This window comes from Ursus maritimus, unplaced genomic scaffold (assembly GCF_017311325.1).
Source record: "Ursus maritimus isolate PB19 unplaced genomic scaffold, ASM1731132v1 scaffold_26, whole genome shotgun sequence".
NCBI lineage: Eukaryota > Metazoa > Chordata > Mammalia > Carnivora > Ursidae > Ursus > Ursus maritimus.
In genome coordinates, this window is record NW_024425119.1 from 45053052 (window position 1) to 45073992 (window position 20941).

The window sequence follows — 20941 nt, forward strand, 5'->3', positions numbered from 1 at the left end:
AAAATTATGATAATGTCCTGTACTGTGGCACGATTGGGCGCGTTTGCTGGTAGCCTCTTTAAAATAGAGGGATTTTCCTAAGCTCAGGGTTTCTCAGTTGTGACACGTCCATGTGAGTCCTCTCTCCATAGACCTTGGTGGGGATTGGGAGGGAAGGAGAACTGTGGCAAACATGAGGTTTATGCCACTGGCTATGCTGTGAGTAGTAATGCCTATTGTCTCTGATTCAGGAGTCTTGTGCTTTCTGCCAGAATCTATGAAACTGTGGCTGGCTGACCTATTATATCCTTCCCAGGTCTTGAAAGTTTTGTTGAAGAAGATAAATTGCTGGAAATGATATGGCTTTCTGGAAGAGGAGGGGACAGGGGTCTTCCATGGGCAAGATTAGGAATATGAAAGATTCCTCATCCAATTGTAGATGTTCTTGCATAGGTGGTAAGGAAAGAGGTATGAGTCCCTAACCCTCCTACCTGTTAATGAGCCTGAGGGTCAGGAGGTAGGATTGAAACTAGCTACGATTAAGTGAAATTCAGCAGACTTAAAAGGCTATAAAGTGTATGATGATTGAACTTATATGTTATTCTGGAAGAGGCAAACTTATAGAGAAAGTAAACAGACCAGTGATTGCCAGGACTTGGGAGCTGGAGGGTTGAACAGTTGAAGCACAGTTGATTTTTTCAGGGTAGTAGAGCGATTGCATATGACACTATAAAGATGGGTATATCACTCTACAGTTGTCAAAACAAGTAGAAAGAATGTTACAACACAAAGAATAACTCTAATTTGTGCAAATTAAAAATAAATAAAAAAATCCAGGACCTTAAAATGGAACGCAGAAGGACTAACGATAGTATGAATGTATGAAACAACTTCACTGAGGGGAACAGAGGAAATGTATTAACCTGTGTGTGGAAATGAGTGGATTAGTAAGACTCAAGTCATAAGCCCTGTACTCTAGTTGATAAAGTTGCTTCCTACTAAACATTTTTATTGGAATTGAATAATCAAGTCATCAGCAGATGGTGGGAGCAATTGTTTCACAGTTGGAGGGATACATACGAGCAAGAGGACAAAGGTAGAATGGGTCATGTGATATTGGGTTAATGTTGAAGATATTAGTATGAATTCATGAGTATCTTAACAAAGATACAGAAGGATACATATGCAAATGCATAATTGTGTGTATAGATCTGGGTAGGTATTCCCTTGTTCTGTCCCCTGAGGGTGTCCAGAAGAGACACCCAAGACAAATTCCACTAACGTGAGATTCTAGAAAATGCCTGACAAGTACTTCTCAAAACTGTCTAGGTTATCAAAATAAGAAATGTTAAAGAAACTGTCACAGTCCACAGGAACCTAAGAGTACAAGTTTAATAAATTTAATGATATCACCCAATACATGTTATATCATTGCTTTAACAAACTCAAATCAGTTTGGTTTGTACACATTCCAGGTGGTAACATGGCCACAAGGAGTCTAGTAGAGTCAAGCTTAATTCTGGATAAATTTTATAAATTTTATAAAATTGTCCTTGTCCCTCATGCACCTGACCCTTCTAGATTAAAGGTTGAGTGTGAGTAGGGGATAACTGGAAACCAGATGAAATTATAGCTCTGGAATGGACTACTCAGATTTTGTGGAAGTGGAGAGAGAGAGAAAAACCCGGTATCAGGCAAGAGGACACCTTAGACCTCAGAAGACTATTAATGATCTTTGTCACCAAGAACTACCCTTGGAGCCTTCCTCCAGAAGACAAATACTCCAGTGCAAGAGCTTTAAATTTACTTGACTGTTAGGTATGCCATCCTCCTGTTCCACCCATAATGACATCTTCTTTATCCGTTCATCTACCAGTGGATACTTGGGTTGTGTTGCTTCCATAATTTGGTATGGTAAAAAGTGCTGCAGTGAACATAGGGATACAAATATCCTTCCAAATTAGTGTTTTCATATTCTTTTGGTAAGTACCCAGTAATGGAATTACTGGATCATATGGTGGTTCTATTTTTAATTTTTTGTGGAATCTCCATAGTGTTTTCCACAGTGGCTGCACTGGTTTACATTCCCACCGACAGTGTACATGGTTTCCTTTTTCTCCACATCCTCACCAATCTGTGTTCTTTCTTGTGTTTTTGTTTTTGTTTTTTGTTTTTTTTTGTCAGACAAAACACTTCCAAATGTCTTCCTCACTCCTATTTTAAGTCACATAGTGGAGCAGACAAATATCATATGGCTGATGGCTTGAACAAATAGGACAGATTGGATTAAATATACTTAAGCAGTCCCTCAGAAAACAAATTATTGAATTGGGAGCCCTAAATCTTACCAGCCAGATGAAAGCTATGTTGGAGGCATTACTAACCTGTAATCTGAATGATGAGGCTGCTAACCTCCAAAATTGTAAACTCTTTCTAGGAGACCTCAGGCACTCTTGGGTTTGCCCTTGTGTGAGGGCTGGTCATTGGCTTACATCCCTTTGGAGAACACTGTGACTGACATCTTGGGAGTGATGAAAGAGACCTGCAGATTGATCAGAGAGGTCAACAGAGGACCATACTTAGGTGAATTTGCAGCAGAAGCTGGGTTGGTTTAGAAAAGAGGGGTGGATTTGGTGGGAGGAAATTCTGAAACATTTCTACATGTTGTGGTAGCTTTTGTTCTGGACTCTCTATTCAAGAATATTTTTATAACAGATTTGGCAGAGTTTTCCCCTTAGCAGTATATTAAAGATACTGTTTTCCCATTCAGTTTTCCCTCCCTTTCCCTGTGGTCCTCCATGCTATTCCTTATGTTCCACATATGAGTGAAACCATCTGGCTATTGTCTTTCTCAGCTTGGCTTATTTCACTTAGAATAATTCCCTCCAGTTCCGTCCATATCATTGCACATGGTGGATATTCATCCTTTCTGAAAGCTGAGTAATATTCCATTGTATATATGGACCACATCTTCTTTATCTATTCATCTGTTGAAGGGCATCTCGGCTCCTTCCACTGTTTGGCTACTGCGGACATTACTGCTATGAACACTGGGGTGCAGGCACCTCTTCTTTTCACCACATCTCTATCTTTGGGGTAAATACTTAGTAGTGCAAGTGCTGGATCATAAGGTAGCTCTATTTTTAGCTTTTTGAGGAACCTCCATACTGTTTTCCAAAGTGGCTGTACCAGATTGCATTCCCACCAACAGGTAAGAGTGATCCCCTTTCTCCACATCCTCTCCAACATTTGTTGTTTCCTCTCTTGTTAATTTTTGCCATTCCAACTGGTATTGAGTGGTATCTCATTGTGGTTTTGATTGCTAACTGAACATAATAAAAAAAATACTATATTCTAGTAGGGCAAAGTTAGGCAGGTTTTTCTCTTTAAAGGACTAAGAATTTACTAAATCAGGGGTTCTTCAGCTTTAGACGTAGACAACAACATCCATTAGGGCCCTCATGAGAACATGAAGCTCCTGCTTCTTGCTATACGATAAATAATAAAGTGTTCTGTCCCTGACCCTAGATACTCTGTCAGCATCTATGAAATGATGGTGAGTCGTGGTCACAACAAGTTGCAAGGAAGACTAGCTATGGACATAGACAAATATTCCATTAGTATAGAGGAAGTGGAGAGTGCTTGGGTGTTATGAAATATCAATTTAGGGTCTATTAGATCATTTTGCAAAGACTTTTGGAGGAAAGACTAAATTCAGAACAGAAACAACATAGCATGTAGGACATAAACTGTTAGGTATTTCAGGTACAGTTTTTTTCCATGACAGGCTAATAAATTCTCCAACTAATACTGTCACTTGTTATTACCAACTAAAATAATCTTTTCTTTTTTGACTTCCAGTTTATTATCTATGTATTTGGGATATCAAAACACATGTGCATGGAAGCGCAAACACAGATTAGGGACATCTATCCTGAAAGCTTTGGGGACATAGTAAAAGTAGTTTTGAAAAAAATATGTAATTTATTTTTTTAAGTTTTTAGTGGCTGGGGAGAACGCATGTATAATGTATAAATTTGTAACCCTTTGGGAATGGTGTTCTTGGATCTCATATCTTCTGGGAACTGCTCATAACCTTTAGATATTTTCCTTTGGGGCTCAGAAAGCAGAAATACTCAATGGAATCAAGTGTTGATGAATTTTATATGGCACTGTGAATAATACCAAGGAAAGCATTCAATACATGAATAAGTAAATTGTAGTAATGGGGAAATTTAATATACTACTCTAAAAATCTGGGAAAAAAGCCCTAAAACCATTTACAAAGTTGCTAAATAGATAAGAAAAACAATCATAGATTGTGGGGTAGAGGGAGATCCATTCAGAAAGAAATGGAATGTCAGTGTGTTTTGTTCAGCATGTTGATAAAAGAATTAAATATTAAAGCAGAGATACTTTGTCTAAACAAATCTGTTTAATATCTTCCAAAAAGAGTGTTTGATTTTTAAGTGTTTTTGGCAGACTGAGTTAGGACTCAAATGGATGAAAGGAATTGGTATGTCTAAAGTTTAAGGGCCATATTTCCATTAGATATATTTTAACTCATTTTATCCTTTTTTTACATTATGGTATTAACCTTATTTTTTCTACCTTTAAATTGTGATGTAAGGGAAATAGTAAATAAAGACAGATTACAATGAAAATTTAGTATTAAAAACATTACCTTTTTAAAATTTCACTAATATTCACAATATCTAACCTAGGTCTGACTTCTAATGGTTTTGTAATGTAACCTCGTTAATTTCTGTACAATGTGTGTTGGGGGGATGGTTGGTATGTGTTATCTGTTGAAGTTGGACAAAGAAATAACCTGACATAATAAAACTGTGATTTAGGTGTTTTAGCTATAAGCATTCCTACAGTTGTTGCCATCAGATTAACTTGTGTAAATGAAGAAAAACTTATAATTCATCGCTTCACAATTATGTGAATGTAAAAGGAATGTGGAGGAAAAACAACAGTCCTTTCTTCCATTCACTCAATTATTAACATGACTGACAACAGATCTTATTTTTTATCTTAAAATACTCCTACAAATGCCTCTAGGTATAACTGGAAACAAATTTTATTTGTACTTGTATGTTTATTTTTATTTATACGTCTTTGAAATAATAATGTTATGTTTTAGAGATTGGAAATAATTATATTGATATTCTCAAAACAAAAAACATTTTCTATCTGGGGCCCATTACTAAATCTTAGTTATTTTATGTGTTCGATATGAAGATACTGAGTAAAGAAATCTTCCTTAGAATCATTAATTTAAAAAAAAAACCACTATAAGTTGCACTATAATCATTGGTAGGGATTATACTTTTCAGAGGACAATTTAGGACAAAATAGTCTTTGAAACTTAATCCTGATCTCCATTTGATAGCTGTGCAAACCAGAATAATCTGATTGTTTTACTTAATACATACTGTGTGTTGCAATAACTATAATTATCTCTAGTTAATATTTATTTAATTACTTGTTAGCCAAATATTTGAATATCCTTATGATAGGGAAATACATGCCTTCCAAAATTATGTCAACACTATTTTGTGATTCACTGTTTGAAATTTACCGAATACTCTTCATCTCTTTTAGGCCATGCTAACCTCAAATTGTTCATCTTTCAGTCGTATTTTAGACAAAGAATAAAATGGTAAGTGTAGAGCACTGAAGTAGATGGAGAGAAATTTTATGGTGAACATTTTCTTATAATTTTTATTTACTAATACTAATTTACATATTATTAAATTTAAGATTATTACTACTTTTAAAGTTTTAATCTTCTTTTAATTTTTACTTACTAATTTACTTCTTTTAACTTTTTCCCTAAGCTCACTATTCTATTTGTTTTTAAATATTTATTTATTTATTTGAGAGAGAGAAAGATACAGAGAGCAGGGGGGAGGGCAGAAGGAGAAGGAGAGAAGCAGACGCCATGCTGAGCATGCAAAGCCTGATGACAATGACATGGGACTTGATCCCAGAATCCTGAGATCATGACCTGAGCCAAAATCAAGCCTGCAGCTTACCTGACTCAGGCACCCTTCACTGTCCTAGTTCTAAAAGCCATAGCATCTCTAGGTTTCCATTAAGTTTGTCTTTATATTTTTCCTTCCTCATGCAATTTCTCGAAACCGTATTTATATTTTTCTGCTTCAATATCCATTACTCTCATTTTAATTATTTTTTCATTTTTCAGAATCATAGCTTTTAAAGGAAAACTGCACTTTTTTATTACACACCCCTACATTACCAGACTGTTCCTACTGTTTTTTGGGGCATACAATGTGGGAAGAGTAGGGATGATAACAGAGATTGATGGAATAGAAATACTACTAAGGATAGAAAATAAACTTATTCAGGATAGTTCATATTTTCTTATCTGAAATTGAATCTCGTTAGCCATTAAAGAAGTGACAGATGAATCAGGCATTTGAATTTGATTAGTTGAATGAAAACTGTAAAGTTATAGTAACCCTGTTTATTGATGATGATAAGGTATGTGTGTATTTTATGAAAACCACCTTCTGATGTACTTTTAATGACAATAATCATTTTTGTTCCAGAGTGCAAACCTCTTAACTGAATAGAAAATAGCATCCATCTCGACTCCTGGATAAAATCAAGAGAGAAGAAACATTTTTCCCTCCTTTAAAAGTCCCTCTAACTTCCTTCTGATAGTTCCTCTTAGATAAAAATAGTCAACAATTGCTATCATCACACAGGTAATTCTCGGGTAGAACCGCATTACAGATGAAATTTTCTGTGCAGATACTCTGGAAATGCAAACCGTAGTTCGTCCTGGCGTATCCATCTTCGAAACCTGAATGAGCATTGTTATTCTACCTGAGATATCTTTTGCTGAACTTTACTTTAAACACTTAAATCACTCTTATTTTCCCCGTGGCATTATGAATTTCTTTCTTCCTTTCTCTCCTCTTAGACATGGAACAGTCGAGGGTAGTAATGGGAAACCACACCCAAGCCATAGTGTTTATCCTGGCAGGTCTGACTGATGACCCACAGTTGCAAGTTGTGTTGTTGGTCTTCCTGCTTCTCATCTACTTGCTGAGCGTCACGGGCAATCTGACCACCATCACACTCACCCTGCTGGATACTCACCTCAAGACCCCCATGTATTTTTTCCTTTGGAATTTTTCCTTCTTAGAAATTTCCTTTACTACTACATGCATCCCCAAATTGTTGGTTACTATGGCAACTGGAGACAAAACCATTTCCTTTAATTGTTGTGCAGCTCAAGTGTTTTTTGTCTTCCTTCTTGGTGCATCTGAATTTTACTTGCTGGCCGCCATGTCCTATGACCGCTATGTGGCCATCTGTAAGCCCCTGCATTACACAACCGTCATGAACAGTAGGGTCTGCCTTCAACTTGTCTTCTGTTGTTGGCTTGCTGGATTCTTTACCATCTTTGTACCTCTCCTCTTAGGCATAAATCTTGACTTCTGTGCCTCCAAAATTGTTGATCATTTCTACTGTGATACCACTTCCCTGCTGCAGATCTCCTGCTCAGACACACGGCTTGTTGAGACCATGGGATTCATTTCTGCGTCGATGACACTCGTGGTCACGTTGGTAATGGTGATAATATCATATACCTATATTGCATTAACGATTCTAAAATTCCCTTCAGCTAATCAGAAGAAAAAGGCTTTTTCAACGTGTTCTTCTCACATGATTGTGATCTCCCTTTCTTATGGCAGCTGCATCTTCATGTATGTTAAGCCATCAGTCAAACAAAAAGTATCTTTTTCCAAGGGAATTGCAGTGCTCAATACTTCTGTGGCTCCACTTCTGAATCCTTTCATCTACACTTTGAGGAACCAGCCAGTGCAGAAAGCCTTCATGAATATGGTACACAGGGTTGTTTCTTTCTCAAGCAAATGAGTATTCTGTTGTATTTTACTTAATGGAAATGAACAAAGGAACCCCTAATAATATCAATGTGTCCAGTAGTAGCTTCCAAGACACCCTTTCTTTGGGTTCCTTTTGTTTTGCTTTCATGTTTTTGATATTCGTCTTTATCTCTTCTCAAGCTTTATTTGCACAAAAATCTTTGTTCCAGAGAATTTAATTTTCTTTATGTCCTTCAAGAGATATTTTCTTCCTCTCAGTTCCTTTACCTGTGAATATCTGAAAGAAATGGAGCTAAGCTTTTCAATCTGTCTCTGTTATCTTTGATTCTAGTCAAGAATATAAAGTATTTATTTATTTTATATTTAATGTAGCATGCAATGTAAAGGCTATTACAATTCCTTATTTGTACTTAGTTACAACCTACTTAAAACTAATATTTATTTATCTTTTGTAATACTACTGAATTTTGCTACACTATTTAATGAAATGAAAAGATAACTGTGGCAGAGAATAACCATTAGTGTTGATGATCATATTAGAAAATACAGTTTATTTTTAGAAAGATCGTGGGGGCACCTGGATGGCTCAGTCAGTTAAGTGTCCATTCTTATTTCGACTCAAGTAATGATCTCATGAGTTGTGAGATCAGGCCCCATGTCAGGCTCCACACTTAGTGGGGAGTCTGCTTGAAGTTTCTCTCCCTCTGCCCCTTCCACACACTCTTGCTCTCTCATTCTCTCTTAGTTAAATAAATCTTTAAAAAAAAAAACTAAAAAAAGATTGTGCATTTGAGTATATTCCATTGAAACTAGTTGTTTAGTTTGTGTTAGAGAATTATGAGCAATTGCAAATATTTCTATTAAATGTGACAAATAATATACTAAGAATCATAAAAAACTATTGAACATAGCTGCTTCATGAAGAGTAGAGCAGCATAATAACTTCAGCAAATGCCTAAGCTTGGTTTGGAAATCATCCTAATATGCACATCACCTTCAGATGATTTAATGAGTAAATGTGTTGAAGAAATTATAAATTATTAATCACGCACATTCCTGTATCATTTTGAAAGATGAAACTAAGGATAGCATTTTGTCTCTCTTCTATTTAGCTGTCCTATAATTGTGTTTCTTCCCATACATGGTATAGATTTAGAAAAGTATCATCTTATTTACTGAACTTAATATCAAATGATAAGTAACTAGGTAGATTGATATAGTTGGTAAAAAGTATGATAATGGTACAAAATAATAAATGAATGAGCTTTTTCTGTGTCGAGTTAAAAAAGTCAAATTCAGAACCTGGATTAACAATTAAATATGAATGTATGGCATTAGAAAACATGACTTAAAAATCTATTGTTGAAGGAAGCTTTTGGAATTGGGTTATAGTTGACACTGCCATTTAGAATGTACTTTAGTCATTTCTTTTTCTTTAATATCAACAGAAAGTATAATTATAATGATTTGCATGTCCTGACTTTTTAAAATATTCATACAGTAAGGAGTCAAACTGAAAATAATCAGGTAAATTTCCTTTTGGCAAATAGGAGCTATATACGTTCATAAAAAGAGAAGATCTCTCAGGATACGATAATCATAGGCTGATTGTTAAATGATTTAGCTATCATTAATGCAGGGAAAAAATACTTGCTCGTGATAGATTCTGAAAAAGTGTCTTTCTTTGGTGTCAGCATTTTCTAAAAACTCACTTTGTCATAACATTACAGTTTAGTAAGTTTAGCTTAATTATTTTTTATTTCAATTCTAGTTAGCATATAGAGTAAAATTGGTTTCCAGGATAGAAGTTAGTGAGCCATCACTTACATGTAACTCCCAGTGCTCATCACAAGTACCCTCCTTAATACCCATCACCCATTTAGCCCAGCCACCACCGACCTCCCTCAGTTTAACCATTTTTATTGTGCAGTTTTGATAAGATTCATAGAAGAGAAATAACAATCGACCAGTGGAGATGAAGTTCATTTGGATTAGACAAACAGATGAGACATTGCTGCAAATTGTTATTTTCCTCTTTCTGTTTCTAAGGTGCAATGTTGAACACAATGAAGAATGTCACTCTGCCAAAACCTTACCTGAATATTTTAATGCATTCCTTCTGTCCAAATTGCTTCCTTTTGAAAATCTCATTCACGCTGATTTATATTCCTAAATTTCTGATAACTCCCATGACTGAAGACTAAATATTTTCCTAGAGTGTTGGTACAATTCAATCATTTTTTCTTCATCTTTTTGGGAGCTTCAGAATTGTGTGTTTGTATGTCCTATAACTACTCGATTGTGGTCTGCAACCCACTGCATCACCTGATCATTATGCCCAGAAAAATGTGCTACCAGCGTGTATCAAGTTGTATTCAGTTCATGGGAACTAGATTCATCTCTTAACATACTTTGAGGCACAGCTCGAAGTTCATTTGATGTATTTGGATATTTACTTATTTCNGCAGGAAGTGCTCAGTACTATGCTGTACCCACTGAGTCCCTAAAGAAGAACTCTCTGAGATGGAAAACAGAAAACACTAGCAAAAAACAGTGAAGACAGAAGTCAAATCTGTAGAAGATAAATATAATTGAGATATCTCTAGTTAGATTCATCAGGGAAAAATAGAAGGCACAAATTACTGATTGATAAGATGACTTCACTAGAGATCCTATGGATATGGAAAGAATAATGAGATATTATGAATCGCTTTTTGGCAAAAATAGATCACTTATATGAAATGGATAAAATCCTTGTAAAACAAAAACTTCCAAAGCAGCCAGAGAAATTTATAAACGGAGTACTCTATAGCAGCTAAAGTAAATGATTTGTAGTTAGAAATGCCCCCCCCCAATCTAGGTTTAGATGGCTTCGCTTAGGAATTATACCAAAAATTTCTAAAAATAACAACTATACACACATTCTCCAAAACACTGAAGAAGGAAATACTCAATTCATCTGTAAGTCATCATTATCATGACACAAATTGGGAAGGACATAGCTGAACTCAACAACACCATCAACCAGCTCTATATAACTGACATCTATAGACTATTTCAGCCAACAGCAGCTAAATACCTTTTCTTCCCAAGCTCACCAACACAGATTATATTCTGGGCCTTAAAAGACACTTAAAAAATTTTGAAGAATAGAACTGATACAATATCAGTTCCCAAACCCTATGGTATTAAACTAGAAATCAGTAAAAAGGATGAATGAGAAATCCTAAATTATGTGTAGATTAAATAACACTTCTAAATAACACATGGATCAAAGAAAAATGTCAAGAGAAATTTAAAATTCATTAATTTTTAAAAATTATTTATTTATTTATTTATTTTTTATCATGTTCAATTACCCAATATATAGCACATCATTAGTTTTGATGTAGTGTTCAATGATTCATTAGTTGTGGAATAGCATGGAAGACCATAGGGGAAGGGAGGGAAAATTGAATGGAAAGAAATTTAAAATTTTTTAAATAAATGAAAATGAAGCAACACCTTATTAAAGTTTGTGGGATGCAGTGAAAGCAATGCTTACAGAAGAATTTATAGCATTATATGTATCTATTAGAAAAGAAGAAAAATCTATAATCAGCTATCTAAATTTTCTCTGTAGAATATGGACATTAAAAGGATAGTAAGAAAGTCCTATGAACAATTCTGTGACCACAAATTTGATAACCTAAATGAAAGTGACCATTCTCTGAAAGAAAAATTTGCCAAAACTTACATAAGAGTAATCCAAAAGGGTTTATATCTATTAAAAATTCACTTAATAATTAACTATCTTCTAAAACAGATAGCATCAGGCATTCTATGTTCATAGTTTCTTAGACAGAATGCTATTAAGATACCACCCAAAACAATTTACAGATTTAGTTCAATCTCTGTCAAATTCCAATAGCAGTACTTTTTTCAAAAATGGAAAACAAAAAAGAAATTGGAAAAGCTGATTCCCAGATTCAAATAGAATTGCAAGGAAACCTGAATATCCAAAACCATCCTGAAAAAGAAGGAAAGAGTGAGAAGACTCACATTTCCCAATATTGAAGCACACTCTGAAGCCACAGTAATCAAAAATTGTGATATTGGCACTGGACAGATATATAGAAACATGGAATAAAGTGAAGAGTCCAGAAATAAGCCTATACATCTATCACTAATTTTCACTAGGGTACCAAGATCATTCAATGGAGAAAGAATAGCCTTTTTAACAAACAGTGCTGGCATAATGAGATAATCACATGTGAAAGAATAAAATTAGACCCCTACCCCACACTATACAAAAATCCCCCCAAAGTACATCTATGACTTAGATGTAAAAGCAAACTATCCAAGTCTTTTAACAAGGGTGGATATATGACCTTGGATTTGGATTTGGCAACGGATTTTTAGATATGGTATGAGCAACAAAAGGATTAAATTGGGCTGCATCAAAATTGAATACTTTTGTTCATCTAAGGACATTATCAAGAAGTGAAAATACAATCTCCAGGAAGGGAGAAAAGATTTTCACATTGTATATCTTATAAGGTTCTAGTATCCAGAATATTTGAAAAAAAAAAAAACTATTAAAAATCAGCAACAACCTAAAGGAATAACCCAATTAAAAATGTGCAAGGATTTGGGTGCTCCTGAGTGACTTGGTTGTTTAAGCATCTGACCCTTGGTTTCTGCTTGGGGCATGATCGCATGGGTCCTGAGATCAGCCCTGTGTCAGGCTCTACACTCAGTGAGGAGTCTGCTGGAAGATTCCTTTCCTCTAACCCTCCCCCAACTCGCACATTTGTGTGTGCAGGTGTACACACACACTCTCTCTCCCAACTACATAAATAAATCTTTAAAAAAATGTGCAAGGATTTGAATACAAATTTCTTGAAATGCCCAACAAACACATGTAATGGCGCTCAATATCACTAGGCATTACGGATATGCAAATCAGTACCATGATATACCACTTCAAACCCACTAGGATGGCTCTAATTTTTAAAATGTGGATGTAGAGTAATTGGAATGCTTTTATATTGTTAGTGAGAACATAAAATTGTGCAGTCACTACGGAAAACGGTTTGGCACTGATGTATGTGTTGTGTGTGGGCTAGAGATGTTTAGGTAAACTTTGCGTTATGTTACAAGGTAAAGAGTCCACTGAAATCTGACTTACGGAATAGCAAATGCTATCACAAAGAGTAATAGAGAAATACAAGCTTTTAAAAAAGATTTTATTTATTTTTTTGACAGAGAAAGAGAACACAAGCAGGGGGAAAAGTAGAGGGAGAGGGAGAAGCACGCTCCCCGCTGAGCGGGGATCCCGATGTGGGACTCGATCCCAGGACGCTGGGATCATGACCTGAGCCGAAGGCAAATGTTAAACCATCTGAGCCACCCAGGCGCCCCCAAATATAGGCTTTTTTGGTTTCTTTCTTTCTTTTTTTATGTGACTCTATTAATGCCATGTGTTATGCTTTTGTAAAACTAAGATTAAAAGAAAACAAATTCAGAGAGTTGGATAGAGTTAGTGAAATTTGACTAAAAAATATGAGTGAATTTTGAGAGGATATTACTGCCGACTAACAGAATATTAAAGGAGGTTGGGTGTCCATAGCAATGTTTTTATGAGGATATGAAGAGAGCAGGTATCTCTATAACCTTTCCTCTATAATTCTTTTATTTTTTCCTCTTCTCCCCTTTTTCCTCCTTCTTCATAGAAGTCAGCTGTGAGAAACCACAGAACAGTGACCCCTTTTCTTCTTCTTGGGCTGTGCAATGATCCACAATTACAGGTGGCCCCTTTTCTTCTCTTTGTTTTTGTCTTTACCCACATGTGAGTGTCACTGGGAATCCAGCCATAATCACCCTCACCCCACTGGACTCTCATCCAAAGACAATCACGTATTTCTTCCTCCAAAATTTCTCGTTTTTAGAAATCTCATTCACCACTATCTGCATCCCCAAATTTCTTGTCAGCATGGCAACAGGGGATAAGGAAGTAGGAAAGCTGAAGGGACTCCATTTCAGAAAGGCCCCATCTCTGCTCTTCTTTGCGAGGCCCCGTTTACTCATGTTCCATACATCACCTCTGAACAAGCCAGGGATGCTAGGTTCCCACCTCAGAGGGGAAGCAAGAAAGTTCATCATTCTCTGAGTTTTGTCCTAAGAAGAGACAGATTCCAGACAGGTCCCAGGACATTAGCTTCAAACGAACTTCTGCTGCCACCAGCATCCATACCCTTACCTTTGGTAATGTATAGAACAATACCTATTGTTCACCTGATACTCACTTTTCCCTGGACTCCTGGAGAAACATGCACCCTAGACCATTTCTAATATAAACCCCTGGCCCCAAAAAACAACAAAGAGACTCACTCTACTTTTCCTTCCAAGTCTCCCAGGCACTCTGTCTGCTATCTCTCACTTACACTAGTCAATAAGCTCTGATTCTACTTTCTCTGGCTCACATTTGATTTCTACCCAGTGTGAAGCCAAGGACCTCCTTGCTTGGTCCTGTGCGACCCTCCACTGTGTCCTCAGACCCTGTCTGCCCGCATGAATCAGACCATTTCTTGCAACAGTTGTGCAGCACAGCTCTTTTATACTGGCATCGGTGCAATCAGAATTTTTCTTCTGGTTCCTTGAGCAAATGTTTATCTTTGGACTAGTACTTCACAGACTCTGGGCACACTTCTTAAAGATCTCTGTAGTTAAACTCTTGGAATAGTGTGACCCTTACTAGTGAATTGAAGGGTTCAAATAAATTTACTCTTTTAATGATCGAAACAATAATCTTGTGTTCAGAAGTGTTGAACTTCCTAATTATGAAGCTTTCAGAAGAAATGGAAAATAAAATTATAACAGTAGAGCCTTAGAAAAAATATTTTTAATAGTCTTAGAAGATTCTCAGAATCATTGAAGGAAAGTAATACTAATCACACTTTCAGTAATAAATAAAAACAGCTTGTCAATTTTAAGTCAAATGAGAGTTCCCTGTTGCGATGTATTGCTCTAGAAATGCCAAAACCAAAGTTTTTTTAGTATATCAGATTCTAAAAACAGTCACCAATAATTGCAGTCAGATGCATTTATATGGGGTTTATAAACAGATGGAAGTATTAACCTAATTACCATGAGCAAAAGGAGTGAGATAGATGAAAGATATGGTTCTATCGCTTCCCTAAGCCAAAATTAAGGGCAGATACACACAGGAAATGTAGCGTTCCTGGCTGGAAGTTTGCTGAATCTTTGAATATGGAATTGCACACTATTTATTGTTGCCAAGGTGAAAGAGTCTGAGCATTTTCTCTTCAGGTCAAAATTAACATAATTCTGCTAGGTAGAAAACAAGCTGGACATGAGAGAAAGATTTTGACAAACGAACCTTATATCAGGTAATGATTAGACACTATGTTGCTGTGAAAAACACTGAATTTATTTCATAACAATTTTTGAAAATGGATGGGTAACATAGGGTATACTGGTTGTGTTCCAGACATAGGAATGAAAGGAGCAGCAATTATAACTGTAAATTACATTTACAAGAATACCAAGGTGATTTTCACAGAACATTTCAACGTTACTAAAATACCAGGTGTAAGTCCAAAATACAGTTCTGGCAGACAGGTGCCTTCAACTTCTCTAGACTTGGTACCTCTACCTGTTTAACACCGTATTAAGTACTAGTTGAACCACATTCTTGAATTGTTCAAAATAAGCAATATCTTTTACTGAGTGCTAAACAGTTCAGATAGCATATATTTAATGAACTATGAGATGTGGATGAAATTTCTCCTACTTTAGGGGCACCTGGGTGGCTTAGTCAGGGAAGGACCCAACTCTTGGTTTTGGCTCAGAATATGATCTCAAGGTCCTGAGATCAAGGCCCCCATCAGCTCCAGGCTCAGGGGGGAGTCCACTTCCCTTTCTCTCTGCCCCTCCCCCTACTCTGGCACTTCCTCTCTCTCTGAAATAAATAAAACAAAATCTTTAAAAAAATTATCCTACTTTATATATGAAAATTCTGAGACACAAATATGTACTCTGTGCAATATTCCACATTGTATTTGTAAGGAAACCTTTACTAAACCCAGGCTGAATATCTCAAAAATTCCTGTTTTGAGCATTAGATATACTGATTGCTCAAATGCATGTGGTTATCTAATACTTCTGTGATATTTGCATATATTTATACCACAGTCTTCTTTCCTGATGTATATTTTTAGTCTCAATATTACTTTCTCCTAAAAGGCCTCCCAGAACTCCAAACTTTCTCAGAAGCTATACAATATGCCCCAAAATATTTTCATATCCCTTTATTACAACACTAATTATACACTATGTAGTAATATTAGAGTTATGTATTTGTCTCCTTTAAGTAAGGCAATCTTCTTAAATGTAAGGGTTGAGCACTCTGCAACGTCTGAATAAAGGGAGATACATACTAGATGTTTAATTACAAATTACATATACCAAATTATACTTATAAAAGGAATATTTTATTTAAAAGTCATGGTTTCTAGAAGCTAATATACAATAAAGACATATTATTTAAAGCTTATGGTACAGATTTGAGAGAGGGAGTTATTGCAGCAGGGTGTTTTCATTAGGAAGAATAAAATGGAAGGGTGGGACTTCGCCTCAAGACTCTTCAGGAGAGTTTCCTATATGAGATAAGTAATGAGGTGGAAAAACATGATCAGAAGAAATGAATGAGGGCACCTGGTGGTTCAGTCAATGGAGCATCTGCCTTTGGCTCAGGTCATTATCCTGGGCTCCCAGGATCAAGCCCTGCATCAGGTTCCCTGGGGCCTGCTTCTCCCTCTCCCTCTGGCCCACACCCCGCTTGTGCTTCTCTTTCTATTTCAAATAAACAAATGTTAAAAAAAAGAAATGAATGAAACATTTTTTTGTTTTTACCACAAATTTGTGATTTGTAGTATTTATTACAATTGTCTCTTTGAAAAACACAGCATCTTTTGTAGCATATCCCAAAAGACTTCTTTCACCTGCTGGTTCCTTAGCGTATAAATGAAGGGATTTAGTAAAGGGGCAACTGAGGTATACAGCAAAGCTACGCCTTTGGATGCACTCACCCTTTCCTTGGCAGATGGTTTAATATACATAAAGATGCAGCTTCCATAAGTCATGGAGACAACAATCATATGGGAAGAACAGGTGGAAAAAGCTTTGGTCCTTTGCTGTGCAGAAGGGATTTCATAATGGTCTTCACAATGCAAGTGTAGGAGAGAATCACTAACACCAATGTGACCGCAAGTGTCACCACAGCAAGGATAAAAGACATCAATTCTAGGACATGTGTGTCTGTGCAGGATATCTGCAGGATAGGAGACGTTTCACACATAAAGTGATCAATTATTCTGGAAGCACAGAAATCCAGCTGGAGTCCCATGAGCAATGGAGGAAAGATGATCAGGAATCCCGTTAGCCAAGAGGAAAGTACAAGCTGACAGCACACTCTGCTGGTCATGATAATTGGGTAATGCAGGGGCTTACAGATGGCAGCATAGCGGTCATAGGACATGGCAGCCAGAAGGTAAAACTCTGTAACTCCCAGTAAAAGAGTAAAAAATAATTGAGCTGCACAATTATTATATGAGATGGTTTTTTCTCTAGTCACGATGGTTTTCAAGTATCTGGGAATACATACTGTTGTGAATATGATTTCTAAAAAGGAGAAATTACGGAGAAAGAAATACATTGGTGTCTTGAGGCGAGGATCCAGCAGAGTGAGGAGGATAATGATTAAGTTCCCCATGAGGCTCAACGTGTAATTAAGAAAGAGAAACATGAAAATCACAATTTGCAATTGTGGGTCATCTGTCAGTCCTAGCAGAATGAACTCTATTTCCACTGATTGGTTTTTCATTTCTCTTTTATGAATCTTAACAGATATACATAAGAGGTCAAAAAATTAAACATACACATCAATGTAATATATTGTAGTGTAATATAAATTAACCTATATATATACATTAACCTATGTATAAATAGATATAAAACCTAAACATATATAAATAAGCCTAAGTATATATAAATTAACTGAAATATATAGAAATTAACCAAAGTATATATAAACTAAATAAATATATAAACTAATTACATATTTTAACTTAACATACATATTAACCTAAATATTTACATATTTACCTAAAGCAGAGAAAGGTATATATTCTCTAATTTATCTGTTTGCAAATGATTTCTCCAGTCTGAAATTTGTGATGACACATAATGCGATGACAATTCTAAATTCTTATTCATTAATTCTCTTTATTATAATATTTCTCACAATGTTTTCTCTGGAACTTGAATATTTTTTTGGTTAATAAGCATTTTTACCCCTTCCTCCTGAAAGGACTCAACTCTGCATGAATAATTTGAATAAAAGAATATAAGTTATTTTAAGTGTATTTTTCTATCTTTTTTATTCCACCCGTGCAAATACACTGCCTTGTTCTGTGTTTTAGAATGTGTATTAGGGAGATTTTCAAACCCAGGATTTACATTTATACATTTATATTACCATTCCTGTGATGACTAAGCAGGATTAATTTCCGTTAATTCGATAAAGTGAAATTTTTTCTGCACCACGAGTGCACAACTATCATTATGAATTTTCTTCACTGGCTTTGCTATATTCAGATGGACAGTTGTTTTTCAGTATATATAACACACACAACAAAGCGAGACATGACAAAACAAACAACGTGCTTTAGAAAAAATATTGTGTTTTTAATTAACATTTTTGAGGTGCATTCCTACATGTTCTACATAAATTTGGGTCACTACTTTTTTTTTTACTTTCTCCATATTCTTTATAAAATTACTGAATAATAATACTACAGAAATTATTATAGGGAAGTAAAATCTGCCACCCCAAAATGTGTCTCTTTGGCATGAGGATGAATTTAAGCTGATTATTTTTGAGAAATGGAAGACTCAGAATGTTCTTCTTTTTCGTCTCCTCCTCAAATGTCTAAAAGAATTTAGATAAAGGACCTGATGCAAAAACGCATATACACTGCTTCGAGGGCAACTACAGTGAACCAATGAAGTAGAGTTTGATAGAAAGGGAGGAATGCAGCTAAAGTCTGCTTCTTAAAATTCTTCTGTAAGTCCCATTGTTTCTGGGTGGCCCAGCAAACCTTTGCTTCTCAAAGGTTTACTCTTTTTCATTTTCCTTTGAATTGTTGTCCTTCTCTTTGAAGTCCCCCCCCCGCCCCCAGGTCCTTCTTCTTTGCTCAGAATGGCATTTAAGCCTCGATTGCCTGACTGTGTATGATTCTCCTGTTCTTTCAGAGCCGCCCCATATGTATGCAATTAATTTCATTTTCTCCTGTTAATCTGTCTCATCTCTTAATACCATTAAATGACTGTACCATTAAAAAAATTGTAAACCATAAAATTTAGTAGTCAATTTCAACTCCCTGAATTAGATTTGTGCCTTTGACTTAAGTTTAGATTTTGAAGTTAAGTTAAAATTATAGCTGCCTTACCTTCTTGGATCTATCGTATCTAGTGTCCCCTTATGTGTGCATTGGAAGAGATGTATGTTAATATGATTAATCATGATTTTACTCTCTTATCATCATATTTTATTATACTAGCTGGATATTTTCTATCAATGATTTTTGTGGGAGGGACCATGTACATATGGTACTTCTGTAAAGAATTTCCACATCCCTCAAATTAATACTCACTTTGACGTTTGGACCTCAAGTATTTATAATTTTAATGGACATCCATCTTCTTTTCCGGATAAGCTGCATTTTGTGAAAGTTTATTGTTGCAATTGCTGTCATTCAAAATAGGTACTTATACTTTAAAATAAAGTAAGATGAGGCAACTGAAAAAACTCAGGGCATCATCTGATGAAAGATAAGCAACTGTTCCAAGAGAGATTCTATGTTGCTCTGTGTCCATTTATACAATGCTGCATTTTTATCATTTTCTACTTAAGAAAGACTCAAGGGATCTATTGAAATAAAACAAAGGGGAAAAAAAAGCCAAACTCGTCCATAGGATCAAAGTTCCAAAAGTACTAATTACTGGCAATAAAAGACACCATTGTAATCTACCTTAAACAAAAGCAGACGTGAAAGTATCCCAGGGGAGTATCATAAGTGATTTAGAATAATCGATGAAATATTTAACAGATCATCAGCAGTTCGTGGTCCTGGGGCAACACTGAAGAATCCCAAGCTGGTTTGTACACGCCCAAGACACGGCTTTCTTCCAATTAGCAACAGAAGCAATTTTAGACTTTACTGTAAACCATTTTACACTCTGGCACCCGGTAGTGTATTTGTTTAAGTAACAATTAAGCATAATATTTTATGTTATATTATGTTAAGCATAATATTAATACGTTGAGGCTTCAGTTGGATGTTTGATGAAATTATTTTGATCCTTCAAATGAACTGAATTTTAGCTATTAAATGCATTTTATGTTAACGCCCAAGCCTGGAGATGATCCAATGTCCATCATCTTATAAGTAGTTTAACAAATTATGGCATGTACGTACAATAATTTAGTCAGATTAAAAAAACACACAATTGAATCTTAGAAATATTACACTAAGTGAAAGAAGCCAAATACAGTCTCTACATACTCTTGATTCTCCTTCTGTAATTCTGAAAAACACAACTATAGGGATAGAAATCTGATCAATGGTTTTAGGGGCTGATGGTGAGAGATGATTGACTACAAAAGTGTCACGAGAAAACTGCAGGATAATGGAAATATTTTATATCTTGATTGTAATGGTGGTTGCATGACTATATATGTTTGTCAGAGTTCATCAAACTACATACTACTCAAAAGGTGACCTTTTTTGTAGCTAAATTCTATCTCAATAATCTAGCAAATATATTTGGATGTGACTTACCTCCTTTTTTATTAGACTACTAATAAGATTACTTAGATGTGTACTGTCCAATATGATAGCCACCAACCACAAGTGGATATATGCATTTAAATTTAAAGTAATAAATATTAAATTAAAAATTAAATATTCAGTTCCCCATTTGGGGGTCATGGGATGGGTCACTGTTAC

The 20941-nt window shown here is 35.6% G+C and overlaps 2 protein-coding genes across 2 annotated transcripts; one reads left to right on the forward strand and one right to left on the reverse strand.

The window, feature by feature from the left end:
- The first annotated feature begins 6960 nt into the window (after positions 1–6960).
- LOC103682018 (olfactory receptor 6C74-like) lies at positions 6961–7899 on the forward strand. Its single transcript, XM_008711587.1, has one exon. The coding sequence runs from the start codon at positions 6961–6963 to the stop codon at positions 7897–7899; it is 939 nt and encodes a 312-aa protein (XP_008709809.1).
- Positions 7900–16810: 8911 nt separating this feature from the next.
- Positions 16811–17754, reverse strand: LOC103682017 (olfactory receptor 6C6-like). Its single transcript, XM_008711586.2, is given in 2 exon segments — positions 16811–17079; positions 17082–17754. Coding segments are annotated over 2 exon segments (942 nt in total).
- Positions 17755–20941: the final 3187 nt, after the last annotated feature.

Bases quoted from the DNA above. Each gene is read 5' to 3' on its own strand.
- LOC103682018 (XM_008711587.1), top strand. From the start codon at position 6,961: ATGGGAAACCACACCCAAGCCATAGTGTTTATCCTGGCAGGTCTGACT.